The 22,523-nt window shown below is 52.1% G+C and overlaps 1 protein-coding gene across 1 annotated transcript in view; it reads right to left on the bottom strand.

Annotated features, from left to right (window-relative positions):
• Positions 1 to 236: 236 nt before the first annotated feature.
• The window catches only part of WWP2 (WW domain containing E3 ubiquitin protein ligase 2), a 150,281-nt gene continuing 127,994 nt past the window's right edge, over positions 237 to 22,523 (bottom strand). Inside the window, exons 10-24 of the mRNA XM_047835907.1 lie at positions 21,855 to 22,029; positions 15,139 to 15,193; positions 11,561 to 11,642; positions 10,886 to 11,014; positions 10,416 to 10,491; positions 10,033 to 10,104; positions 9,723 to 9,811; positions 7,721 to 7,880; positions 6,335 to 6,468; positions 5,868 to 6,008; positions 5,153 to 5,273; positions 4,702 to 4,806; positions 3,688 to 3,784; positions 3,423 to 3,495; positions 237 to 2,934 (exon numbers count right to left, since the gene is read on the bottom strand). Coding sequence (XP_047691863.1) covers positions 2,835 to 2,934; positions 3,423 to 3,495; positions 3,688 to 3,784; positions 4,702 to 4,806; positions 5,153 to 5,273; positions 5,868 to 6,008; positions 6,335 to 6,468; positions 7,721 to 7,880; positions 9,723 to 9,811; positions 10,033 to 10,104; positions 10,416 to 10,491; positions 10,886 to 11,014; positions 11,561 to 11,642; positions 15,139 to 15,193; positions 21,855 to 22,029 — 1,609 coding nt within the window. The 3' untranslated portion in view covers positions 237 to 2,834. The remainder of the gene's footprint in view (positions 2,935 to 3,422; positions 3,496 to 3,687; positions 3,785 to 4,701; positions 4,807 to 5,152; positions 5,274 to 5,867; positions 6,009 to 6,334; positions 6,469 to 7,720; positions 7,881 to 9,722; positions 9,812 to 10,032; positions 10,105 to 10,415; positions 10,492 to 10,885; positions 11,015 to 11,560; positions 11,643 to 15,138; positions 15,194 to 21,854; positions 22,030 to 22,523) is intronic.

Raw genomic sequence — 22,523 nt, forward strand, 5'->3', positions numbered from 1 at the left:
CATACTGCGGAATATTAACAGTAAAGAATCATTTAGACCTACGTTGACGACCATGGAAAGGTATCCCTAACACCCTGCCGAATGAGACAAGTGAGTTGCTCAACATATAGAAGGTCCCATCTTTGGTATATTTAAAAATCACACGTATATTTGATTTTCATATGCACACTAGGTAACATGGAAGGGCCACGGCAAACTTAACAGTTCTTTCTGAGGTAAGACGAGAAGAGTTTCCATCTGAACATGCCTTATTTGAATTTATTGTGAGATGTCTGCACAATGTGCAGAGTTTTTTTCAATAATTTTCTCAAAGCACAGCATTGCTCTGGTTAAGTAAAAAAAAGGCTCTGGGGTGGGGCAATGAATTCACCTATAAATTCCAGGAAGGAGCCACTCTGAACATCTCTCTGCCTCTCCTGAGAAGAGGCACAATCAGGGCAAGTTCTTGATCAACGTCATTTCCACGCCAAACGCATCGAGACACAGCAACATGATGATCTGTCCCATGTGAATCCTTAAGGGTGGCAAGACTTCGTGTGACCATTCGCTCAAGATGATGACATCCCTCTATCATTGTGGGACTCAGTAAATGTTTCTCGAATGAATGACTGCCCGGACACTGTCCCCAAGAACTGGTTTCCAAAACCCACCCAACCTGCAGCCACAGCTGTTCATGTTCTAGCCCCACAAGAACTGCTCACAGAAACCCAGGCCTGGCAGGGAGAGGCTGACGGCGTCCAACGGGTGCAGTGAAGTAACTGTGCCCAACGGCTATAACAGTGACCCCTGCACAGGGACTCAGCCACCCATCAGAAGCCTGACAGTCTTGGTTAATAACACGCACATTCCTAAAACCAGCAAGGTTATGGCACTTCCACCCCTATGTGGGCCTGGAGGGTGTATGGGGCCCAGAGGCCTCTTGTCTGGAGGACAGCGATTCTGTAGACATCCACGCCAACACCACCTACAGCTGCTGATTGTTTATTGCACGAGAAACTGGCAATACCAAGGCAAGGGGGTAGGCATTACAAAACAATCTGGTGACCAACCCAGAGCTACCGAAGGACATTCTACACAACACCTCGGTTATATACACGTATGTACACGCACGCACACACATGAACACACTCGGAACACCTGTGAGCCTCAGCCTTCCAAGCCCCCAACGGCAGCTTACACCCCCAACCCCCAGTAGAGCAGGACACTGCAGGGAAGCACAGCAAATGACTCAAGGAAAGAAAAAAAGTTGAGCTCCAGGGAGCTGAGCCACTCAGATCAGCACACAAAACACAGTGGACACAGGCCGTCCCTCCGCAGGCCAGGGGGAAGGAAAAGGACCTGGGGGTGTGAGGCTGTCCCCAGGAGGCCCCGTGACTGATCAGTGGATCTGCCTGGGGTCCCAGGAAGGTCAAGCTAGTCTACAGCTGGTGCTCAGTGCTAGAGCCCCAGGGGCCCGCACCAGGGAGCTCACGACAACCACCAGCATCCCAGAGGAGCAGCTACGCCTTGCGGTTCTCCACACGTGGCGGAATGCGCACGTCAGAGGCTGGCGGGAGCTCCGGAAACCAAGTCAGACAGTGTGCAGCAGCTCGAAGCCCTTCCACTGGTCTCTAAGAGCATCGTTTTCCACGTGCGGATAAAGCCTCACTTCTAGGCAGAATGAACACGCTCTAGGGTGGCTGGGACACACTGCATTCTCAATGGGAGACTAATGGACCAGCCTGTAGCCTCAGGGGCTGGCGGGGGACAACACGGTCACCCATGCCCACGTGCTCCAGCACTTGGGGCTGCTTGGACAACTACATCTAGCAAAGGGAGTTCTCTGTCAAAGGTGGCAAGGTTGGGTGACACTCAGGACACCGCCCCCTCCGCCTCTCTGTCAAGGCTTGGGGACTAGGCCGCGCGGAAGCGGAGTCACCGGGTCAGGCCTGCCTGAGCTCACAGAACTGCTAAGCGGGTTCTAAGATGAGTTTGGGGAATCCCTGGACCAGTGGTGCCGGATCCCTCAAGGTCCCAGCAACACCTGGCGTCCCAGCTCCTTGACAGAAAGCGCCAGCAGCACACCAACATCGAAACACAGAGCAATCCTGCTTCAAGTGGATGTCAAAGGGAGAAGAAAGTCAGAGGGAGTCTGTGGTTTCCACCCCACTGACACCCAAGCAGCTGGTACCACCCTTTGTTTGCGGGAAAGAACAAACTGGCCAGCACTGAGTGCAGAGGCGGGCTTGCTGCTCAGCCTTGGTGACGGGAGCCTGCAGGGAGAGGAGGCGGCAGGCCCAGCTCTCTCCGGGTGTGGGAGGAGTTCCTCTTGCCCAGACCTCCATCTTACACAGATCACTGGGAAAGTTCTATTTAAAACAGAACCTCTTTTACTGGCAAAGACTCTGGGCCTTGTCGGCCCAGAACAGCTACCCCAAGCGAGTCGCCGGTCTCCTTCTCGCCTGACTGGCCCGTCGGACCCAGGGCTTCCGCCATAGCTCTTCAGCAGAAGGCACCCTCCCTGCACGCTCATGCATACCTACGGCTGGTCTTCGGGGAAAAGGAGGGAGAGCTTACAGAGAGGGTCAGGCCTCCAGACTCTGAAACGGGTGACGGGGCCAAGGTGACATGGGGGCTTTATTCCAGACTGCCACCAGTGGGTAGGAGGGAAGGGAGGGAGACAGGCAGGGCCTCCAGAGGTCAGACTCTGCCACCACCAGCCTGATGACAGTGTGGTCCCACGCACGGCCACTGCTTGGGGGGGCCTCCCGAGTGCTGCGTGGCCTCTGGCCTCTTGGGCAGGAAGAACTCGGGACTATGTGTGCGCTGGGGGTCGTGGGAGGGGGTGGCCTCGGTCACTCCTGTCCAAAGCCTTCAGTCTCCTCGATGGCATACAGCAGCTTCTCTTTCAGCTGTTCATAGCTCTTGTATGGGGGGAGATCAAGACGGTTGAAACTGTTGAAAGAGGGAACAGAAGAGTCAGCACAGAGGTCAGGGTTCCATGGCCCTGCTCCAGCCTGGCCAGGGGGCGGTCAGAAGAGTTCATGAGACTGTGGCTCAAACATGCCAAGTGGCCAGACGCCAGAAGAGAGTCCTTGAGGGCCCCGCTGTGTGAGGCCTTAATGCTTCTGGTCCCCGGACCATGGGAGGGTTAGGAGACAGGGCAGGGCCACTGGAGAAAGGGGGAACTGGGCAGCAGGGCACACGGGGAGGCAGCTCTCTGTCTACTGGAAGAGAAGTGTTTGAGTATTTAATAGCCGGTAAGGCCATGAGGACTGCTGCCGTAACTCCCAAAAGATCAGAGGCCCCTCCTCTCGAACCCCAGAGCCACACGGAAGTTGCCAGAGTCAAGTCCCAAAGCAGCCCCACTCACTGGACTGCCCTCAGGAGCTCATCCGGTCTTTGAGGTTCTAGCCACCGCCCATTAACACCAAAATGCTCACCACGTGTGGCTTCTGGGCAGCCAGGTTTCCTTGCCAACCTTGTCGACGCAAAACTTCTGCGGTCCATTGCTACCTGTTATCCAAAGAACACCACATCAGGTACAACCGAACCATCCCCTCCCACGGCAGGACCCTGGCTGCACCCACAGTGGAGGGAGGGCTCAGGCCCACTGACTTGCTTCCAAGAAGATTTTAAGCCCCGCCCACCTTTCCGAGCTGCCCTCACACCAGCCCCAGGGCACCAGCAGGGCAAGGGGAGACACACCAATGAGTTCGGCAAATCCTCCAACAGGCAGGCGGCAAGTCCCGGTGACGAACTGCAGCAGGCGGATCCTCTTCTCATTGTCCATCTCCTTCACCACCTGGAACTCCACCAGTCAGCGCAGAGCCAGACAAGCCACCTGACCCAGAACCTCACCCTAACCTGTGACTCCAGGCAGCCAGGACCCCTCTTTGGGGCTGAGAACACAAAGCCCGGGGTCGGCGGGGGGGGGGTTACAGCCACCAACCTCAGAAACCCCCAAGCCGCCACCTCTGAGGGGCTGTGTCCGTAGGACAACCCCACCAGTCCACGGGACATGTCTCGGTCTCAGGGGCACCTCGAGCTGGATTTTCTTTTCCCATCCAAGTTGTACTTTTAAGAACATACCAAGGATGGGAGTGATTGCTTAAGGGGTATGGGGTTTCTTCTTGGGGGTGAAGTGTTCTGGAATTAGATGGTGGTAATGATCGCATCACACCGTGAAAGGCCAGTGAACTGTACACCTTAACATGGTGAATTTTATGAGATGGGAATTGCACTGTCATGACGACATGTTCATATACGTCCTTTTCTCCAGGGGTGCTACGCTTCATGACGACAACGACAAGACTACACCCAGGAAAGAACCAATTCATCAGATCCAGGACTCCAAGCTCATTCGGTTTCTCTGGAGCCCAGCACACGCAGTCCCGTCCCACCCGGGTGGAGGGCAGCCGCGCCCTGCAGGAGCTTCCCTTCCTGCCCGCAGGCTGGCGCTCCTGCACCCCAGTGTTTTCAGCTGGCCCAAGGCTGACCACCACCATGTCCTGTCAAGTGCACCGGCCACAAGCCAGCTGCAACCGCGCTGTTCGGCCCCAGGTCGGGTTTCTCCTTGGGGAGGGCGTCAAGGAGGGAGGTGACCACACAACAAGGGTCCTCGAGCTTAAGATCTCATCAGGTCTCATTCCTGTGGCTGACTGCTGAAACACCCCAGCCGAGACCCGCACCCGACTCCGGTGGGGTGGGTCCCGGGCCTACCTGCCAGAACCACTGGATCTGCTTGCTGTTCTTGGTGTAGTGCCGGTAGATGGTGTTCTTCTGCCAGTCGCTCATGTCTATCTCCTGCATGCCACACAGCATCAGCTGCAGAGGGGACAGGTGTCAGCGGGCCGGCGCCAGCCCCCTCCCCACAGGTGCACAGTGCCTCATCCACCACTAGCAGGTGAAACCATCCTGAACGTTTTCATCTGTTTCTGCTGGCGGTGGTAATGATCTGGGCGATACAGCCCTGAACGTGGAACCCCTCAAAATGAGGGCCAGGGGAGGAACAGGTGTGAGAAACCAGATCACACCCATCCGCCCCGCGGCCTCGGGCCGGAGGGAGTGTGAGGTTTTACTGGTGAGTCCCTCCGGGGGACGCAGTTGGCCAACAGAGGGCAGAACGGCCCCAGAGGCAGAAGCGCAGGGTGGAGGCAACCTCAGTTCTCACCTCCAGCTCTTTCTCATCAAAGTAGCGCAGCCACTCCAGGGGGGCCACCTCATTGAAGCCGTCCAGGAAGGCTTTGGTCTGCTCTTCCACGCCCCGGGTGAAACGCCAGTCGGTTAGGAGCCTGAAACAGAAGATCAGCCATCAGTGGCGCCGAGACCCGCTCCTCAGGTGCAGCTCGGGGTCTGCCACGAGGCTGTTGTCACACGGCAGCAAGGGATCAGCTGACGGTAACCAGGAGACACTGGAGTCTGTGACATTCCACCACCTCCTCTACCTCCCACCGTCACTGGCTGAACTTCAGGTGTGTGGAGGTGAAGACGCTAGACCGAGAGACCTGAAGAAGGCACACGGGTGAAGTCGCGCACAGACGCACGTCAGAGGATGGACTTGGGTAGGCACCCGGGACACAGAAATCCTGCCAGTTAGGAGAAGGAAGAGAGAGATGTCCAAGTTTCATGCCTCTTCAAAGCCCTGCAGTCTCGAAGGCTACCATGTGGGGAAAAAAGCGCAAACAGGAGCTCTAACATGACCTTGGGCTCCGGTTTCCTCAGCTCTGGTCAGCGTGTGATGGCCCTGGGTAGCCATCACAGGCCAATGCCAAATGGGAGGCTGCGATGCCCGGTGAAATACCCGGGCGCCTGGCTGGAGGGTGCCCCAGAGACGAGGGGGCTCTGCCCTTCTCCCCGCCACTGGCTCCCCAGTGCTTGAGACTCACATGATGTACTCTTCCTTGTTCTCCTCTGTCACTCGGATGCTCTCACCACCTTCCTTTAGCTCATGGGTTGTCACCTTGCCCAGGATCTCCATGTCCTGGATGAAGTACAGCTCTAGACCACACTCTTCCAGGTTGTTCTCTCTGGGGGCACGAGACACCAAGAGGGAAGAGGTCTATCTCAGAAGGGTCTTCCCTTATCCTGCTCCGTCACTCACATTAGTGTTCGTGGGATGCAAGGACTCACAGGTAGCTGAAGTCCAGAACAGCGCCCGGGACCTCTCCCTGAGGCACAGAGTGAATTCCAGAGCTGCCCTCCAGGGAAACCTGGGAGCCGTGCATCTCCACAAGCATTTACACAGCCTATAAGAGTGCAAGGCCACTCTGGCGGAGAACATACAGGCCGACCGTGCTACTCCCCTACCCAGAGACCCGTCTCCTCCCAGCACGGTGCAAGGGAGAGGACTCACTTGATCCAGACGATAGAGTTGTAGAATTCAGGGTCAATAGATTCCAGGTCTTTCAGGGTTGGTCTCTTGTTGAGCATCCGCTTATAGAAAGGGAGGGTGAAGCCTGTGTCAATGAACTTCCCATGATACAGAGCCTGAGGAAGAAGAGACATGCCAAAGGGGTTCGGTCTTCAGAGGACCCTGCCCAAGTCAGGCTCTCGGATGCTCCTCACCAAAGTCCAACTACTGCTACCTGCCCTCTCTCCCCAAGAGCGCCTATGACCTTGGGACACCTGCAGACCACAGGGACAAGCAGAGCCAGCCTGCTTAGGAGCCCACTGCCTGCCCAGCACGCTCACCCGCCAGCTCCCTGTTCTAGCAGAGATCTGCCCGCACTCCCAGCACAGCCCCAGGCGGCGGCCCTGACTCACTGACACTCAGAGCTGGGCCACAGAGGCAGCCAAAAATAATGCAGACGCTGTCAATGGCAAGAGCTGGCGGGCCAGTGGTGAGTAATAGTCTAGGGTTTTACTGGTCTGTCCTGTCGGCTGCGGGGCCAGGCGGGTCTCTAGACCTGGGAAGAATGTGCCCACTTCCTGAGCCCAGCACCTTAGCCAAGAACTTCCAGACAAGGGGAAGGGACATATTTAGTCATGGGCTCTGGGGTTCCCACAGGCAGAGCATTCAGGAAGTCAGGAAGAAGCAAAGGAAAGTGAGCGATGAAACATCTCCAACTACCAAAAATGGCAGAAGGACTATATGACTCTCACAGGCTCCCCCTTCTCAATCCCGGTTCTCTGCCCTCACGAGACACTCGACAGGATACACATGACATGACTCCCTTCTCTATTCACACCGTGTTCCTATTTCTAGATAAATACGGGTACCATGACTCCCTTTTTCCTACTGTTCACCCACTCCCTGACGATGCCTCCTACATCCTGACCAACAGTCTACTAGGACTCTGTTCTAAGCTAGTGTTGATTCCAAATCCCCTTCCAGAAGTGAGCGTCTCAGTCAGATACTCCCAAACACTCCCACCCGAGGCTCGTGACAGACCGTGGTACGCACCTCCCCGACATCTCCTCTCCCCCCGTGAGACAGGCAGCAGGTGGGCAGCGTGTGTCATGCCAACACCCTCAGCGGGGTGCACACTGAATGTCAAGTGAGCGATCGCTTGACCAGTCCTACACAAATCAAACATGAAAACCCTCTCATAGCCCCTGGGGGCACCGCTGACAGAGCTCTGAACTACCTCCAGAATGCTAGCTTTTTGCATGTCTTGTTAGGAGCTGTGTGAGGAGGCGCATGGGGCTCAGAGATGGGGCACCCACTGCAGGCGGCTGTTGGCATGCCTGGCTCCCCGGCAGCCGCCCTCTCTAGAGATCTCGCAGCAATGCATCTTACCATAGCGATGAATCTGCCAATAAAGCGGAAATAGGTGAGGTGGTCGGGGTTGATGGAGGAGGCAGGGTTGATCTGCAGGCAGTAATTGTTCTTCCCGGCGTATTCAAATAAACAATACATGGGGTTGAGCACCTCATGAGACAGGAGGAAAAACCACTCCCTGTGAGAGAAGACAGAGAAAAACAAGGGTAATGGATCCCTTCCTGCAACCTGCACCAGAGATGTGACCCTCCTCTGTCGTCTTGTCTTGGCTAGTTTGGAGACACGCATCCCTGGTTGCCGAGCCCCACTGGGATTAACACCTGGTATAATCTGTAGTAACAGCTGGTCAGTGAGTGAGGGTGAACCAGGACAACAATTGCACTTGTGGACAGTGCTCAGGAAAGCCTGCGTGCATGTCTCTGGGCTCCGAGGTGATGCATTCCAGGACTTTACATCCGATATCCAGTATGTCTGATAGCAAAGGAGCTCTTTGTACCCTGAGGCCACCATGCACAGCTGTGCAGGCTGTGCACTGTACAAAGGCACTATGTTAAAATAGCATAGGTTTGCACATTTATTACGATAATTTTTCTGCATGTAGCAGTCAAGCTGGTATTTTTCCCAATAAAACGAAGATATCATGACCATTTTCTAACATGGAAGTGTCTTGAGAAAGGGCATCTTTTTCTAAATCTTGCACAGGTGCTGTAAGAAATAGCTAGCCTGTTTTTACCCTGAGTTGGCAGCATAATATGAATACACAGCAATATGTTCCTAAGCCCTGATGCATGAAAACTCTGTAATCCATGCTGCCTCTAGATTATAAACCTCATTCCCAGCAGCTATACAACAGGTATCTCGCTTCCCTTGCTCTTTCCCCTCCCCTCACCCAGACCCCATCACCATACCCTTTCCCACACTTCCACGCATTTTTCTGAACCAACACCCATGACTTGGCATCTCTTTGTGGCCTAGATACAAGCCGCAAGCCAGAATTCAGGGTCCTTTCAGGCTTGAGCTCAACCAGCAGGGGGACATCCCAAGGGGGCCAGTCCCCGGCTGCTTGTGGCCGGGCAGACGAGGAGTTCCTTCGATGCAGAGGGTGCCTCGGTATCCCGTCCGTGGTTCTACCCTGTGGTAGAACAGCATGACGTAACCTACCATAGGGTAAAACCACTGGCAGGACACAGAGAGACAGACACACACGGGGTGGGAGCCACACCACCAAGCAGAGCCTGGAGAGAAGGTCACCATGGTCACCACAGAACAAAGAGCAATTGATCCACAGGGGCCAACACAGAAGGCAGCACCACCGGCAAACAGAGGACCAGAAGCAAGTGAACCCAACACCAAGAGAGAAGACGTCCCCACACCGTGAGAGGTCAGCGAGCTGAGCGGTCACCGTAGGCCAGGATGCTCCTTCTCCCTGCCAGGGGACCTTCAGCCCCATTATCCAAGGCAACGTTTTGTCAGAGAGTCTGTTAACTTTTGCAGGCAGACTGGGTGAAGGCAGGCCAATGCTTTAGGCTCTTCTTATGGGCACATCAGCCATTTTAATTTTTGACCCTCTGCACATGATGTGTAGCTGAGCCCTGATCAAGGCCCTCCGGGTTGGGACAGAGCTTATATATGTCAGGCACACAGGGACACACCAGATTTGACCTGCCCCAGCTGCCCAAGAAGAGAAGCCCGGGGCCGATTTTAATTGAAACCACAGGACATCACTATTTAGCCACTGCCGAATGGTTCAAGTACAGAAATCATGAGCCACTGTCCTCAGCTCTTCCCTTGGGAGCTCCCAGCCTCCCCACAGGCCAATAACTAAAGGGTCAATTCCCAGCCCCGAAGGGCACCCTGGGACCCTGCTCCTGCGCCCATGTGGACCAGCCACACCCATGCCTACTCCTGAAGGTGCAGGAGTTTGGGGAGCCAATGTGAGCAAGGGGGAGGCAGCGTTCTGGCTGGAGGCATTTCTGGGGCAACGGGGTGCCGCACAGCCTTCCAGAGGTGATGAGCTTACCTGGCAATGCCTCCGTAGTCCAGGCCCTCCTCGCCGCGCATGATGATGTAGAGCCGGCGGCGCAGGTCATACGGCTTCATGTTCATGATCTGGGGAGACAGAGCATCGTGGCCAGAGTGCCACGCCTGCCTCCGTGGCAGGCTGGGGCAGGGCAGGGAATTCTAAGGCCTGCTGTTCAGCAGAGACTTGTCACCAAGGCCCACACCTTGGAAACACTACCACATGGATTCAACAGGCCACGTGACAGGAGACGGGGTGGTGAGAGGGGCCTCCTGTTCGTTGGTCTCAGGCACCATGATTATTCTCTAACCTGCTGGAAAGAATCCTCAAAAAGCGTCTGCCTGGAAACGCTGATCTTCACATGGCTGGGGAGGGCATTCGACTGAAAAGAAAGAAAGAAACAAAGAAAGAAAACAAACCCCAAGTCAGGACCTCAGTCATAACCATCCGGTCAAGTCTCTCGTCTGTACAAACAGGCTTCCCCGTCTCCCTGGACCAGTGGCGGAGAGCCTGGTACCGTAGGAATGGGAGCTGGTTTCCTGGAGATGATGTCAGACAGTCGCTTGGGGTAAGACAAGTGACTGGCGACCCTCCCTAAGACGCACGTGTTTCACTACCTCTGCTAGGCTGGGAAATCATGCTAAGTGAACTCAATCACCCAACCTCTGCGGGAGGTCCAGTCCCAGAACTCACGTGGCAGAGGAACCGGAACTGGTGATACTTCCACCGAAAACTTCGGTCATAGGCACCAGGAGAACCCTGCTTCGTCCTGGGAAGAGCAAAGATGTTATAGAACCCATGTGATTTCTCAAAAATTAGCAATGTATTTTGTTAGCCCTGAGGAAAGCTGATGCTGTGTTAGAGACAAGAAAGGAAAAGAAGTGACCGTCATTAGGTCTCCTGTAGACACATTTGAGGAGTAAAAAGAAAAACCAGAAATAAGGCCAGACTTCTTGCTTTTACAGAAAGACCACTAGTGTTATTCGGAATAAACAGGATAGCCCCTTCCCACCCCCCCCGCCCCCCCACCCCCCCACCCCCCCACCCCCGACCCCATTAATGTGACATTAAAACTGGCCACCAGAGGGCAGTAAGAGGATCGAGACGAGGATGAACCCCGACGGTGTGAACAGATACCAACACTGCCTGTGGAAAGTCCTTACCCAGACTCAAACCCTGGGCGAGGATCCTTAAAGGTGGTGGTGCGTGTATTGTGGTCCACAAAATAGCGTACCCCTTCACTGGTGTACTTCATCTCCCACCCTGGGGGCAGAGCTGGTTCCTGGATCATCCTGGAAGCACGGGAAGAGAGGAGGTAAGGGGTGGTGTCTCCTTCTGGGCCTAGGAGGATGGGGTTCCCGGAGTGCTGCTTTCTCTCCGCTTTCACCCAGGCCCTGCACAGCCCTTGAAGACGCGTCTGGAGGAAACACACCTGGTACCACCCAAGTCATGAGGACGGTTCTGTAGCAAAGAGAGGTCATGTACTGTCCCAAGGCCAAAGAACCAGCTCTGGGTGGATGGCCATGGCCTGAGCCAGCGATCCTGAGACACGACAGGCCCCATCCCAGACTAGCTTCTAGAGGGGTTCCCTCGAGCCATTCGAGATCACGCTATTGGCAATATGCACAACTGGCCCAGACACCACTCTCTATCCATCGAGAAAGTCAATTCAAGGAGCCACTTTCAAGTCTCATTAGGTCGACACCACATGGTAAGGGTCTTGGGGCATTCGTGTTTGGCTGAAGATATCCCTGAACACTGGCCATGGAGGACCATGCATTCCGAGGCACTTGGCCAACGCTGGAGCTACACCTGGCCGACCTGGCCCATGTCCTTACCCCTGGGTCCGAGGGTCCTCCCACTGCGTGGTGCGTGTGTTATGGTTCACGTAATACACCCGTCCGTTGTCCTGTCTCTTCTCTGCCATGGGAGAATAAAGAAAAGACGACAATCAGCTTGCAAGACCTTGAGTTCCACTCCCCTCTGGCTCCCACGTCCTGAGTGCCAGCGGTCTCAATTTCTGCCCCTGTTCCAGACCTGTTAGAGAAGTTTAACCGATGAAAGCCTGGCTCACTCACATCTGTCACTGGTAAAAAGGACAAAGAGAATCTTTCCCTACTGGGGAGTGGGGGAGGGTCAAACACATTTCCAACTCAAGATCCAGCAGTGTCTTTGGTTGGTCGATTTGTTGGAGGAAAGGGGGCGGTGTGGCAACACGGAGGGGGAGCAGCCCCAGCTGAAACCAGAGGCATAATTGCATCCAGCTGCGCGCAAAGTGGAGGCACGGCCAGCCTCCCTTCAACCCTGGTCCCGTCCCCAGTCCCTCACGGGCCGGTCTCTGGTCCTGCAACTGCTCCATCCAGGCAGGGTCATTGTGGGGTGGCTGCATTTTCCTTCGTACCTTCTTGATCAGTACTCGGTACCACAGGGCCTACTCCCGTCTGCCTTCTCTCTTTCCCCCTGCGTGAAGGCAAAGCTTTGTTCTAAAACTCTCATAGCCCAGCAAAATGTCGTGTTGCACATGTGCGATAAATGCCTGGGGCTGCGGGCACTTACAATGCCCACCTTGTTCTTACACCTTAGTGTGTGCTTCGAGCCAGGCCAGTGTTTGGGGGTGCTCAGACACATGGTCTCTGGCCTCTGGACAATCTTTCCTATCTCGCCCTCTCCTGGGGCACTGATGACGGGTGCTCATGGGAGGGATCCAGGCAGACCCACACTAGCTACTGATTCCAGGCTGTGAGAGGCAGTGAAAGAGGCACTCCGTCAGCTCCAAGTGGATGACAAGGGAGACGAGGGGCAAGGCTTCGAACCCAAGAGAGGTCACCTTTCCCATGAAGTTCGTGAGCCTTCAATTCTGCTTCTGTCCCCCAAATAACAGATGCTAATGACCCTCCCTCTTTTACAATGACAGGGCGAAATTAAAAAAATAAAAAGAACCAGTTCCAGAAGGTACAGGCAAACCAAAAGCTAAGAAAGGCCTAGAACTGAGGAACTCGCACCTCTCCCCTCAAGCATCAGGCTGCAGTGTTCTCAGTATCACCCTAGGTGCCTTGGTCTCTCTGTCTTACATGGTATCCATTTCCTGACAGAAATTTTAAAAACACAGACAAAAGGAAAGAAAGAAAAGATGTCCAAGATTATTACAGAACTCACCATCACCTCAGAAAAGCTTATGGGACTGTCCCACAGAAGGCAGGCTTCCTGAGAAGGTTCTAAAAAAAAGGAGAGGGCCCTTCCATTCCAGAAGCTTCTGCTTTAAACTAGATCCTTTGTGTCTGCTCTGCCACGGGCCAGAGCCCATGCTGATCCTCAGGGTGGGGGATCTGTCCAGCCGGTCTGGGGCCTATGCCCTCATTGCTGCCAGGGGGCCTCCTGGAACTGCCTCACCACATACAATTTCATAGTTTAGGGGCTGGGAAAGCCCTAACCCTAGCATCTAGTTTGCTTCCTTCAGGAAGAAGTAGACCTGGAAGCATGTAGTCACATGGCCAAGGTCAGGGTAGCTGAAGACATGTGGATCTAAACCTGAGGCATCCTAACCCATGGGCCAGGGTGCAGGGAGAATGGGGGGGGGTCTCTCCTAGAGGAGCAGAACGGGACCTAGGACTGACAGCAGGAGAGCACAGCTTTCATAGCAGGCTCCCACTAAACACAATTCTCACTTGGTTCTGCTGCTCTTTCTGTTCACTCTCAACTCTTCTTGGGGAGGTGGCCCTGTCACAGCCCTGGAAAAGCCACACAAAGCCCAAAGGATGTGATTAGGAAGGTTCCCTGGCCCTCGGCCAGATGTTCTTTTTTCTCAGTTTCATACCAATATAATCTTGTGTGTTTTCCTGATCGCATGTAAACACCACTGACTCTGACCATGGCTGCTAATCCCATCTCAGATATTTCACACTTGGCTTCTGGGAGCTATTTTTGAGTCGCTGCAGATGCTCTTACTTGGTGACCATCATGTAGCAGAACCAAATCATGTAGCAGATTTACTTGGTGACCATGTAGCAGAAAGAAATCACTGGACTCTGCAGACCCAGGAACGACTCCGGGCCCCTGGCTCTGGGTCAGAGTGTCTACTGGCTGCCAAACATCATACATTCTTGTTTAATCTGATGCATTTTCCCTGCCTAGCCAGGGACCCTGTGTTTGACTCCTCACATTTGACTTGCTGCTGATCTCTGAGATACTTGTGACCTTTCATCAGTTCAAAGAGCCAGATGGGTCATCGGTGATTTTCAAGAACTGTCTGGAGGCCTCACTAACCAACACATCCCCCTAGAAGGTCTACAAGGTCCTTCCAGTGCTCTGGAATACAGTGGTAATTCCCTAAGTGACACACTATGGGTCCCAGGGAGGTGATGGAATCTGGTAAATTACTAGCAGGGAGTAATATGTCTACACTAAGAGGATCCAGCTCAAAAGCTGTACTTTCCCAGGTCATGTTCATCCTATCATTGTCACCTTCTCCGTCTTTACTGGGGAGCATGCCCCTGCCCAATTTAATAACCATCTGTGACCACCATCAAACTAGCATTTACTGTCTGCTACTGGCCTCACCAATACACTAAAGCCGGCACATGCTGATTCTTGCAAAAACTGCCCTCTTCAGAACGCAGGGACTCTTCCCGTATTGAACAAAACCCTGACCCGGTTCAGAGCTGCAGAATGCATGGAATCTCACCATCTCTCATGACCCCTTTTTGCATGGCTACTCCTTCCCAGAATAGCCATAAAGCCCATAATCTCTCCCAAGTCAAGGACGTCCATCCCTCTAACTCATTATTGGCAAATCATGCCCAGGACTTAAAATTCTCCAATGACAAGGAGAATCCAGCATGGCGTTATTAATCAGCAATGACGCGCCTCCACAGAGTTGCCGCCCAGTGCTCAACTCTCTCATCTGCTTCCCTCTGGTCTCTTTCACAACTGGGTCACAAATAAAAAGGTGGCTTTCTTTAGTCAAAATTAGGCTGAAGTCCTCCAACATCCTGGCTGCAAAAAAAGGTTTGGTAAGGTGGCTCCTTCCAATGGCACAGCCACAGACCTGAAACCAGTGCACCTGCGGGTAAGTCAGCGTCAAAATGTCTTAGTCAATGACAGGATGGATGGCTGGGTAGACCATTCAAAATCAGGACCAAAACCCAACAGTCTCATGGCTGCTAAGGGACTCTGTCCGTAGGGTCATAACCCTTCAGTCATGGCAGGTGAATGCTACAGGGGTGCAGGGAACTCAATTACTTTCCCAACCTTCCAGCTCCATCGCCTGTAACCTCCCACTAGGGCATCCCCACAGCATGTGCTGGAGAAAAGCAAAATGGAGAATTGAGGGATGGGAGTGAGAAAGACTCGCACGGGAAGAAGACAGAGCATCAGCCTACAGACAGCTGAGGACATGGAAGTAGAACTCGGTACTTACCCCAGCCAGGAGGGAGGGGGCCCAGTGGGTCATGGTCAGTCGAAGCACTTGAAGACTAAACACAAGAAACACAGCAGAACACAGAGATTAAAAAAAAGCCGCCGGTTAAAAATAAATCGATCGATAAAAATAAAAATGCCAAGGACTCATTTCCACATTTGAGCACTTTGTACAGGATACCGTGAGGCCTTAAGTGACATCTGCATCTCTCAAAAGTTTTCTTCAAAAGAGAGAAACCCAAAAAGAACCCCGCACACAGAGGGCCCCGACGGGCTTTGGAGAGGGGGGAGCAAGGGGGAGGACGATGGGTGCAGAAGAAGGTGGGCCTGGGCTGTGGAGGCAGAGAGCCGGCCCCAGGCGTGGCGGGAGGGCCCGGAGCGGACCGCCGGGCAGGCCCGGCCAGTGCCTTCCTGCGGCAGGAGCTCCTGCTCGCGGCGGCCAGGGCGACTGAAATCACCACCACCTCCAACTTTCTCCAAGAACCACACACGGGAGGGGAAAAAATATCGCAGGCCTTTCCAATGAAATCATTCCCACAAGCCCTGCCCACGCCCAGAGCTTCCTGGCTGGGGGCTGGGCCCTCCTCCCTCCAACTCCCTCCTGGGTGCGCCTGAGAGGGAGAGGGAGCAGCCGTGGTGTGCAAAACCAGCCCAGACTGAGGGCACATTCATGCCCCAGGCCCCTCACCTCCCCCAGGAATGTTTTGCTTCCCTTCACAAAGCACCTTTATTCTCCTCCGGCCCGAACCTGAAGTTGCTCAGTGTTCTGTGTGTGCCTGTCTGGGAAGGTGGGGCTGGGGGCGAGGTGGCAAGCGAGCAGGAGAGACAGGAGAAAGAAAGGGGAGCAGACTCCAGGCCTTGAGGGTCACTGTTTACGTTCAAACCCCCTACCCCCCAGCCTAATTCTGCCGTGAGATCCCTGGGGCAGGGCTGCGGTGGACCCAGAGTTCTCATATCCTGCAGAGAAGGGGGGCGCTGTCAAAAACTCTTCAGAGTTAAATAAAACAAGTATTGTTCCGTCGTTCCGCACGCGCTTGCTTGCTTGCTTTTCTTTTTCCTTTTCTTTTCTTTTTTGCTGAAGCATTTTTATTTCACTTACTAAAACTTAATCGTCGCACGAGGGGATCAAGTTCTCAACGCAGACTTTGGGCTGCCGGCTGGCTCTGTCTGGGGGCGATGGAGCCACACACGGGCAGGAGGATGAATGGAGCTCAGTCTCAGCTTGAGAAAACATTGGTGGAGCTCAACTGCCAAAGAACCCCCGCACCCTTCACAGCCGGCCCTCCACCCCCGGCTGAAAGGACAGAGAAACTTTCTTTCCAAGGTGGCAGTTCAGGCAACTCTTCCAAAGCAAGTTCCAAAAAAGATGTTTAAGTCTTGAAACCATAGGTTCCCTGGTGGGACAGAGCCGCCTTTCAGCAAAGGGCCTCCTACCCGGCACAGTGAGATTGCACGGAGGTGTGGGAAGCTGGGCTGTGCTCGATTTTGGGCCCGTTACCGTCATCCTGGAGGACGTGCTCACGTTTCCACCACAATTCAGACTTAGCTGATGGTTCCTGAAAAAGATCTCCCAAATGTGACATCTCCCAAGGTCATTTTGGTGGGAGCAGGGTGGGGGTGGGGTGCAACATCTCATGAAACCCAAGTTCCTCCAGCTTTGTTTTCCAGTTAACACAGAAGAGCAGTGGCTATAAAAGCATTTGGTCACAGAAGGAACGGAACGAACTTGTGAAATACGCATGCATTTCAGATAATGAAGCCAAAGAGAACTCGGTGGGGAATGAGCTGTAGCAAAAGGGAAGAAACGCAGGAAAGGTCATTTTAAGAAAGTAAAGAAGCATTCAGAGCAAAACTGTCTGCTGCTTCAAGTCTTTTTTTGGAATGAGTGGATAATCCACATAGCATTCACGCGCCAATGGGAAATTAGCTCCCAACTGGTACCCAGTGGGCGTCAGGGGGCTGACAGTCATCTTTTGCACAACCCTGCAGCTCAATAGACCAAACAACTTTTACTGACAGCCTCCATGACCTGCACTGAACTAGAGACCAAAAATATTTATCAGCTAGCAAATATTTCCCTTCCCAACACCATGGCACCTCCAGTGCAGGCACATGACTTAAAGACCAGCCAATCCGATGCTCCCACTCAGGACTTCCGGGAATGGCATGGGGTCTGTTGGAAATTACTACTGTGATAGAGTCCACAATCCACTGGAGCAACGAGTGTTTAATGGCAGCACAAGAGGACAATGTCCTACACGAGCTATTCCTTTGCCTCGCCTGCCCCTGGATTCTGCCAGAGCTTGGTTCTTCGTCATTCTGCTAATTCTATCAACTACCCCATTCCCATTTGAGAAATTCCTTTTCTGTTTAAGTTGAACCAAGTGGATTTCTATTATTCACCAAAATCAACTGTGACTAGTATACAGAGCACAGGGAGGAGAATTTTAAAAAGAATCATCAACCCTTTTCTTAATCCTTGCCTTTTTTAAAACTTCATACAATGTTGGCTCTCTTTAGTTATGGCATTTTGTTTCGTTCCTTCGCCATCGTCCTATTCTCATCTTATCAGATCCACACTCCCCAAAACCTATGAACAGGGGACAGAAAAGGAAGCAATAGGGAAGGGAGAGAGGCCAGAGGCTGATAAACGTGAACAACTTATGAGATGGAGTCCATGAAAGCCGACACCTGCAACAATTTTACCTCTTTCAGTTAAAGAAAAGCACTTAACTATTTTGGACATTTCTCCCTCAATGTACATAGTACAACTTGAAAAATAAGAAAAGGAAGTGGACAGAAAGAAGCCAAAGAGAAACAAAAAATAAGAGCCACACATCATGGCTTGAAAACCAAAACCCCAAAACCCCACATCTCCAGTAAGTCAACCGACTGCCCCTTCTCTTCTCCGCCAATTCCCCCAAAAGGAGAGATCCCAAGTGTCACTTGGAGCACAGGCAGAAAACCACAGAGAAAGGGGCCTGGAGGGATTAGAGTCAGAAGAAAGATCCTTGGATCTGCAGGTGACTTTAAGCGACAAGACAATTTCCTTTACTAGTAGGAACAGAAAGTAACACTGTTGAATCACTTGCCTGGTAACTGTCCCTGGGTTGGGACATCTGAGGTGCAGGCCGTGAGCCAGACAGCTCACGTTGAGTTCAAGTCCCTCAGGGACTAAGCACTAAGTTCCAGTAATATTTTAAGATACAAACTCAGAAATAAAGAATGTCTAGCAAATAGAGCCGAGGGCAACAAAGGCTCTGGGAAGGGCATTAAAGGTTACGTATGGAAGGCCGGCTCCTTTTTTTAAGTATTCACCCACGGGGTGCAGAACAAAACCCAGGTGTTTGAGAGTTCAATCCAAGGGGCTCTCTGCAGAGTAAGAAAGGAGTTGTCTGTTTCTGGATAGTGCAATTTGGCATCCACACATCCGGAGCCACAGAATGATCTGTTTCAGTCCTGTAGACACTGGCTACATCCTTTAGTCATTAAGGGAGGACCAAAGTGGGGGTAAAGGGAATGCCACAAAAATAGTAGCAGGTTGTGAGATGGGTCCTGTCACACTGCACAATGCATGCGACTAGGTGGGCATCCCTGGTGGAATGCAGCAGGGTCACAGAAGAAAGGGCAAAGAGAAATTGTAAGGGCAATACACAAGTATGTGCATGACGGTCACAACAAACAAAGGCACGCTGGGGCATCAGGAAAGGGGAGCGTATCAGAAATAAGGGGAATGAGAAGAGAAACTGAAAAATGTGTGTGATGGGGCAGAAAGCAGGAAGGAGCTGTGGGAGCCCGCGACGTGGGGCTCCTTCGTCTTCTATCTTGCACTGCATTTTGTGTTCTCTCTAGAGCAAGTAAAGAAGAACGAGGTCTTGGTTTCAGCCCAGCAGAAGGAGGAGGAGGAGGAAGAAGAGAGCCCATTGGTACAGTATCAGCTCTTAAGTCTTCCGAGTCAAACCCTGGGCCAAGGCCAAACCCCAAAATAACTGTATGAAAGCAACTCTTCTTACTTGTAACCAGGACATGGCTCCAGAGCAAGCGAGAGGCAAAGCAAATCCAGGGAAGAGGGAAATCAACAGAGAGACATTGAAAGCTGACCCATAAAAGATTCTTAACACGTTTTTCAATATGAATCTTGTTTCACAGAGAAAAGGGAACCATCACCTCTATCTAGAACCCTCCTAAGACCCCAGCAGAGTGGGGAAAATCGTTTTTAGAGTACTCAAAAAAGTAATAGGGGACTCTCCAAGGCAAAGTTCTACCTCTGCATGCCTGGAATGGCATTGCTAAAATGAGAGAGGGTGGGCAAGAGAAATGAAGGTTCCAAAAGACCAAGTGGAAGTGACCTCTAGAACCTTCCCTCTTACCCACCAAACATTTCAGTCAACCGACAGAACATATTTGGTGCATTATACAGAAAAAAAGATTCCTTCAAGAGACTTTTTTTTTTCAATACTTAGAGAAGCCAAGTATTGTCTCTCTTAGGGAGACAAAACCAGTGTGAGACTCCTAAAACGTGTCCTTGTCTCTAACACAAAGGATAGAAACACCCAGACCTTCCTAGTTTTGTAGCCACGACCACCCAAGAAAAATGGCAGAGAAAGTCTTTGGGGCCTAGCTCTGGAGGAACAATTTCTGAAATGCAGAGAATGATCACATCCCATCCAATTTCGAAACATGCCAGAACCGGACGCCAGGCATGTGTGAAAGGGGCTGCGGAGTACAAGGCCTGGCATGAGAACCTACGCAAGGGCTGCACCGGGGCACGAATCACAGACAGGCATGACAGTTGACCTTGGGAGACAAGTCGATGTGATAAACACTGTGCTTTCTGTCCATCCGTACTAAAGAGATGGAGGTTTCTACAGTTCTCTCACTCTACAAGGAGCACCGGCCCTGACAGACAGAAGAGGAGATCGGCTGGCCCAGGGAGGTGGTAGCTCCTGCTTCAGGTGAGCAGAGGAAAAAACTGCAAACAAAGGCAAAGTTGATAATGAACAGTACTTAGCTAAACAGAATTAAAGCTATCGTAAGCATCGAACTAGGAAAGTATCTAATTTAGAAATGGGTTGTGGGGTTAGAGTTCATTTCAAACAGAAACAGTGCTGACTAAACTCGGTGATTAAATGCTGTGGACCAGCTCAAAAGGTTTCCAGCCTCTAATCCACCACCTTCTGTAGAGACTCTACTACAGATCCCGAGCTTCATGTTCAAGGCCCCCTGAGAATATGCAGAGTTCCAACTTGGTAATGCTACCTGTCCTGCCAAAGACAGCTGTGTGGCTGGGGGGAACAAGGTCACTGGTAGAGGCTCTAATGGGATGGAAGGAGGGGTTGGGAGGGTTCCTGAAGGGACACAGTACAGGAGGCCATTAGACAGTTAATTTGGGATCATAGCACTCTGAATTCTGGAGTAGGAAATTTGAATGCTGTTCTGTAGGTAATGACCACAGAAGGCTTTGAGCCAGTGATTAAAATGACAGTGATAGGGGCGTCTGGGTGGCTCAGTTGGTTGAGGGTCCGTCCGACTCTTGGTCTCAGATCAGGTCTTGATCTCAGGGTCATGAATTCAAGCTGGGCTCCAAGCTGGACATGGAGACTACTTAAAAAAAAAGAAGAAAGAAAAAAGGAAAAAAAAAAAAAAAAACCAGTGATAAATGTTGAGCAAAAGTGATCAAATGACAGTGATATGTGAAGACTGCTCTGCTGGGAATAGGCAGTACAGATTGGAAGAGAGAACAATGCCAACAGAGAGAACAAGTGAAAGGCTGCCCTAACCATTCAGTTGGGAGGGATGAAGGAAAACCAGGAATCAGAACGAAGTTGCACTAGAGGTCAATAAACTTTTTCTGTAAAGGGCTAGACAGCAAATATTTCAGGCTTTATAAGCTATATGGTCTCTGTTGAAACTACTCAACTCTGTTGTTACAGTGTAAGTAAGTAGCCAGAGTCAATACCTAAACTACTTGGAGTGCTTCTGTACCAATAAAACTTTATTTACAAAACCAGGTGTAGGCCACTTTGGCCCATGGGCCATAGTTTGCGAAGCCCTGATCCACAACAACTTTAGAGGTCCTTCCATCCTTAAGAATGTGTCAAATAAAAAAGATTTAAAGAAAAACAATAGCAGAAAGGAAAAGATTTCGATGGCTTTTTTTAATGTGTATTAATTTTTGAGAGAGACAGTGCAAGCAAGCAGGGGAGGGGCACAGAGAAAAGGGAGACAGGACCCAAGCAGGCTGTGCACTGTCAGTGCAGAGCCAGATGTGGGGCTCAAGCCCATGAACTGTGAGATCATGACCTGAGCTGAAGTTGGATGCTTAATGAACTGAGTAGGTGGCTGTTTTGTTCTCAAAAGTTGAGGTACGGAAGAAGTCACAGCTGACCTTCAGGTTTCAAACTAGAATAAATGGACTTGGATGGAGGGGCCAGAAGAGAAATCCAGTCTTGGCAGAAAGATAGTATATATCTCAGATATACTGAGTCAGTTTCAGGTATATTGAGTCCTGAAACACAGAAGCTGGACACTGAGTTACTAAATTAGAAATGACGGAATTTGAGGAATTTCACCATGATGAGTAAAATCTCCAGAGCACTGATATTTCCAGCTACCGTCTTCCCGCTCACCAAACAGATCAACAAATAGTGTGCGAGGCAGCACATTCTCCAGGGCCAGGAGGTTCCCCTCCCTCGTGGCAAGCCCCTGCCCTCTCACCTGGTAGAGGAATCTTTGGCTGAAGTGCTGCATGGCGCCCTGAAGCTGATTCCGCTGTGACTGCCACTGCTCGTAGTTCCGCACGTACTCGGCTGTGGGGCGCTGCCAGGTGGTGGTCCGCGTGTTGTGATCCACATAGTAAAACCTGCCTCGGGGGTCTGTGCGTTTTTCCCAGCTGGAAACATTAAGGTCAGAATGAATGTAGTGACCACCCACCCCTACCCTCAAATTCTAGAGAAACCTCTGGATGGCTGGCGAGGAGGGGCTGAGGGAGGGTTAAGCAAGGTGTCTGGTGCAGAAGCTGGGCTGCTCCAGGGAAGCACAGCCAGGCAAGTCCCAATGACGGAGGCTACTGGGGCTTTCGTGATTATAGCAGTCATTGCTCTACAGCAGCCAATCCTTCCTCACCGTTAGCTCCTGATTTCCATTTAGGAGATCCATGTTGTTCTGGGGAAGGAGGAGACTCTACTACCAAGTCCAGAGTTGAACAGCCGACTGGATTAGGGGTAAGCATGCGACCTACGCTGAGCCTAATCAGGGCCAATCTCATGACTTTTTCCAGGAATTCTGGGAAAAATCTCTCTCTTCCTTGCCAGATAATGACTGAGAAAGCATGCAGTCCTAGGAACCACTGGCTGCCATCTAGGACCCAAATACATTATGAAGTTG

Source organism: Prionailurus viverrinus, chromosome E2 (assembly GCF_022837055.1).
Source record: "Prionailurus viverrinus isolate Anna chromosome E2, UM_Priviv_1.0, whole genome shotgun sequence".
Classification (NCBI taxonomy): domain Eukaryota; kingdom Metazoa; phylum Chordata; class Mammalia; order Carnivora; family Felidae; genus Prionailurus; species Prionailurus viverrinus.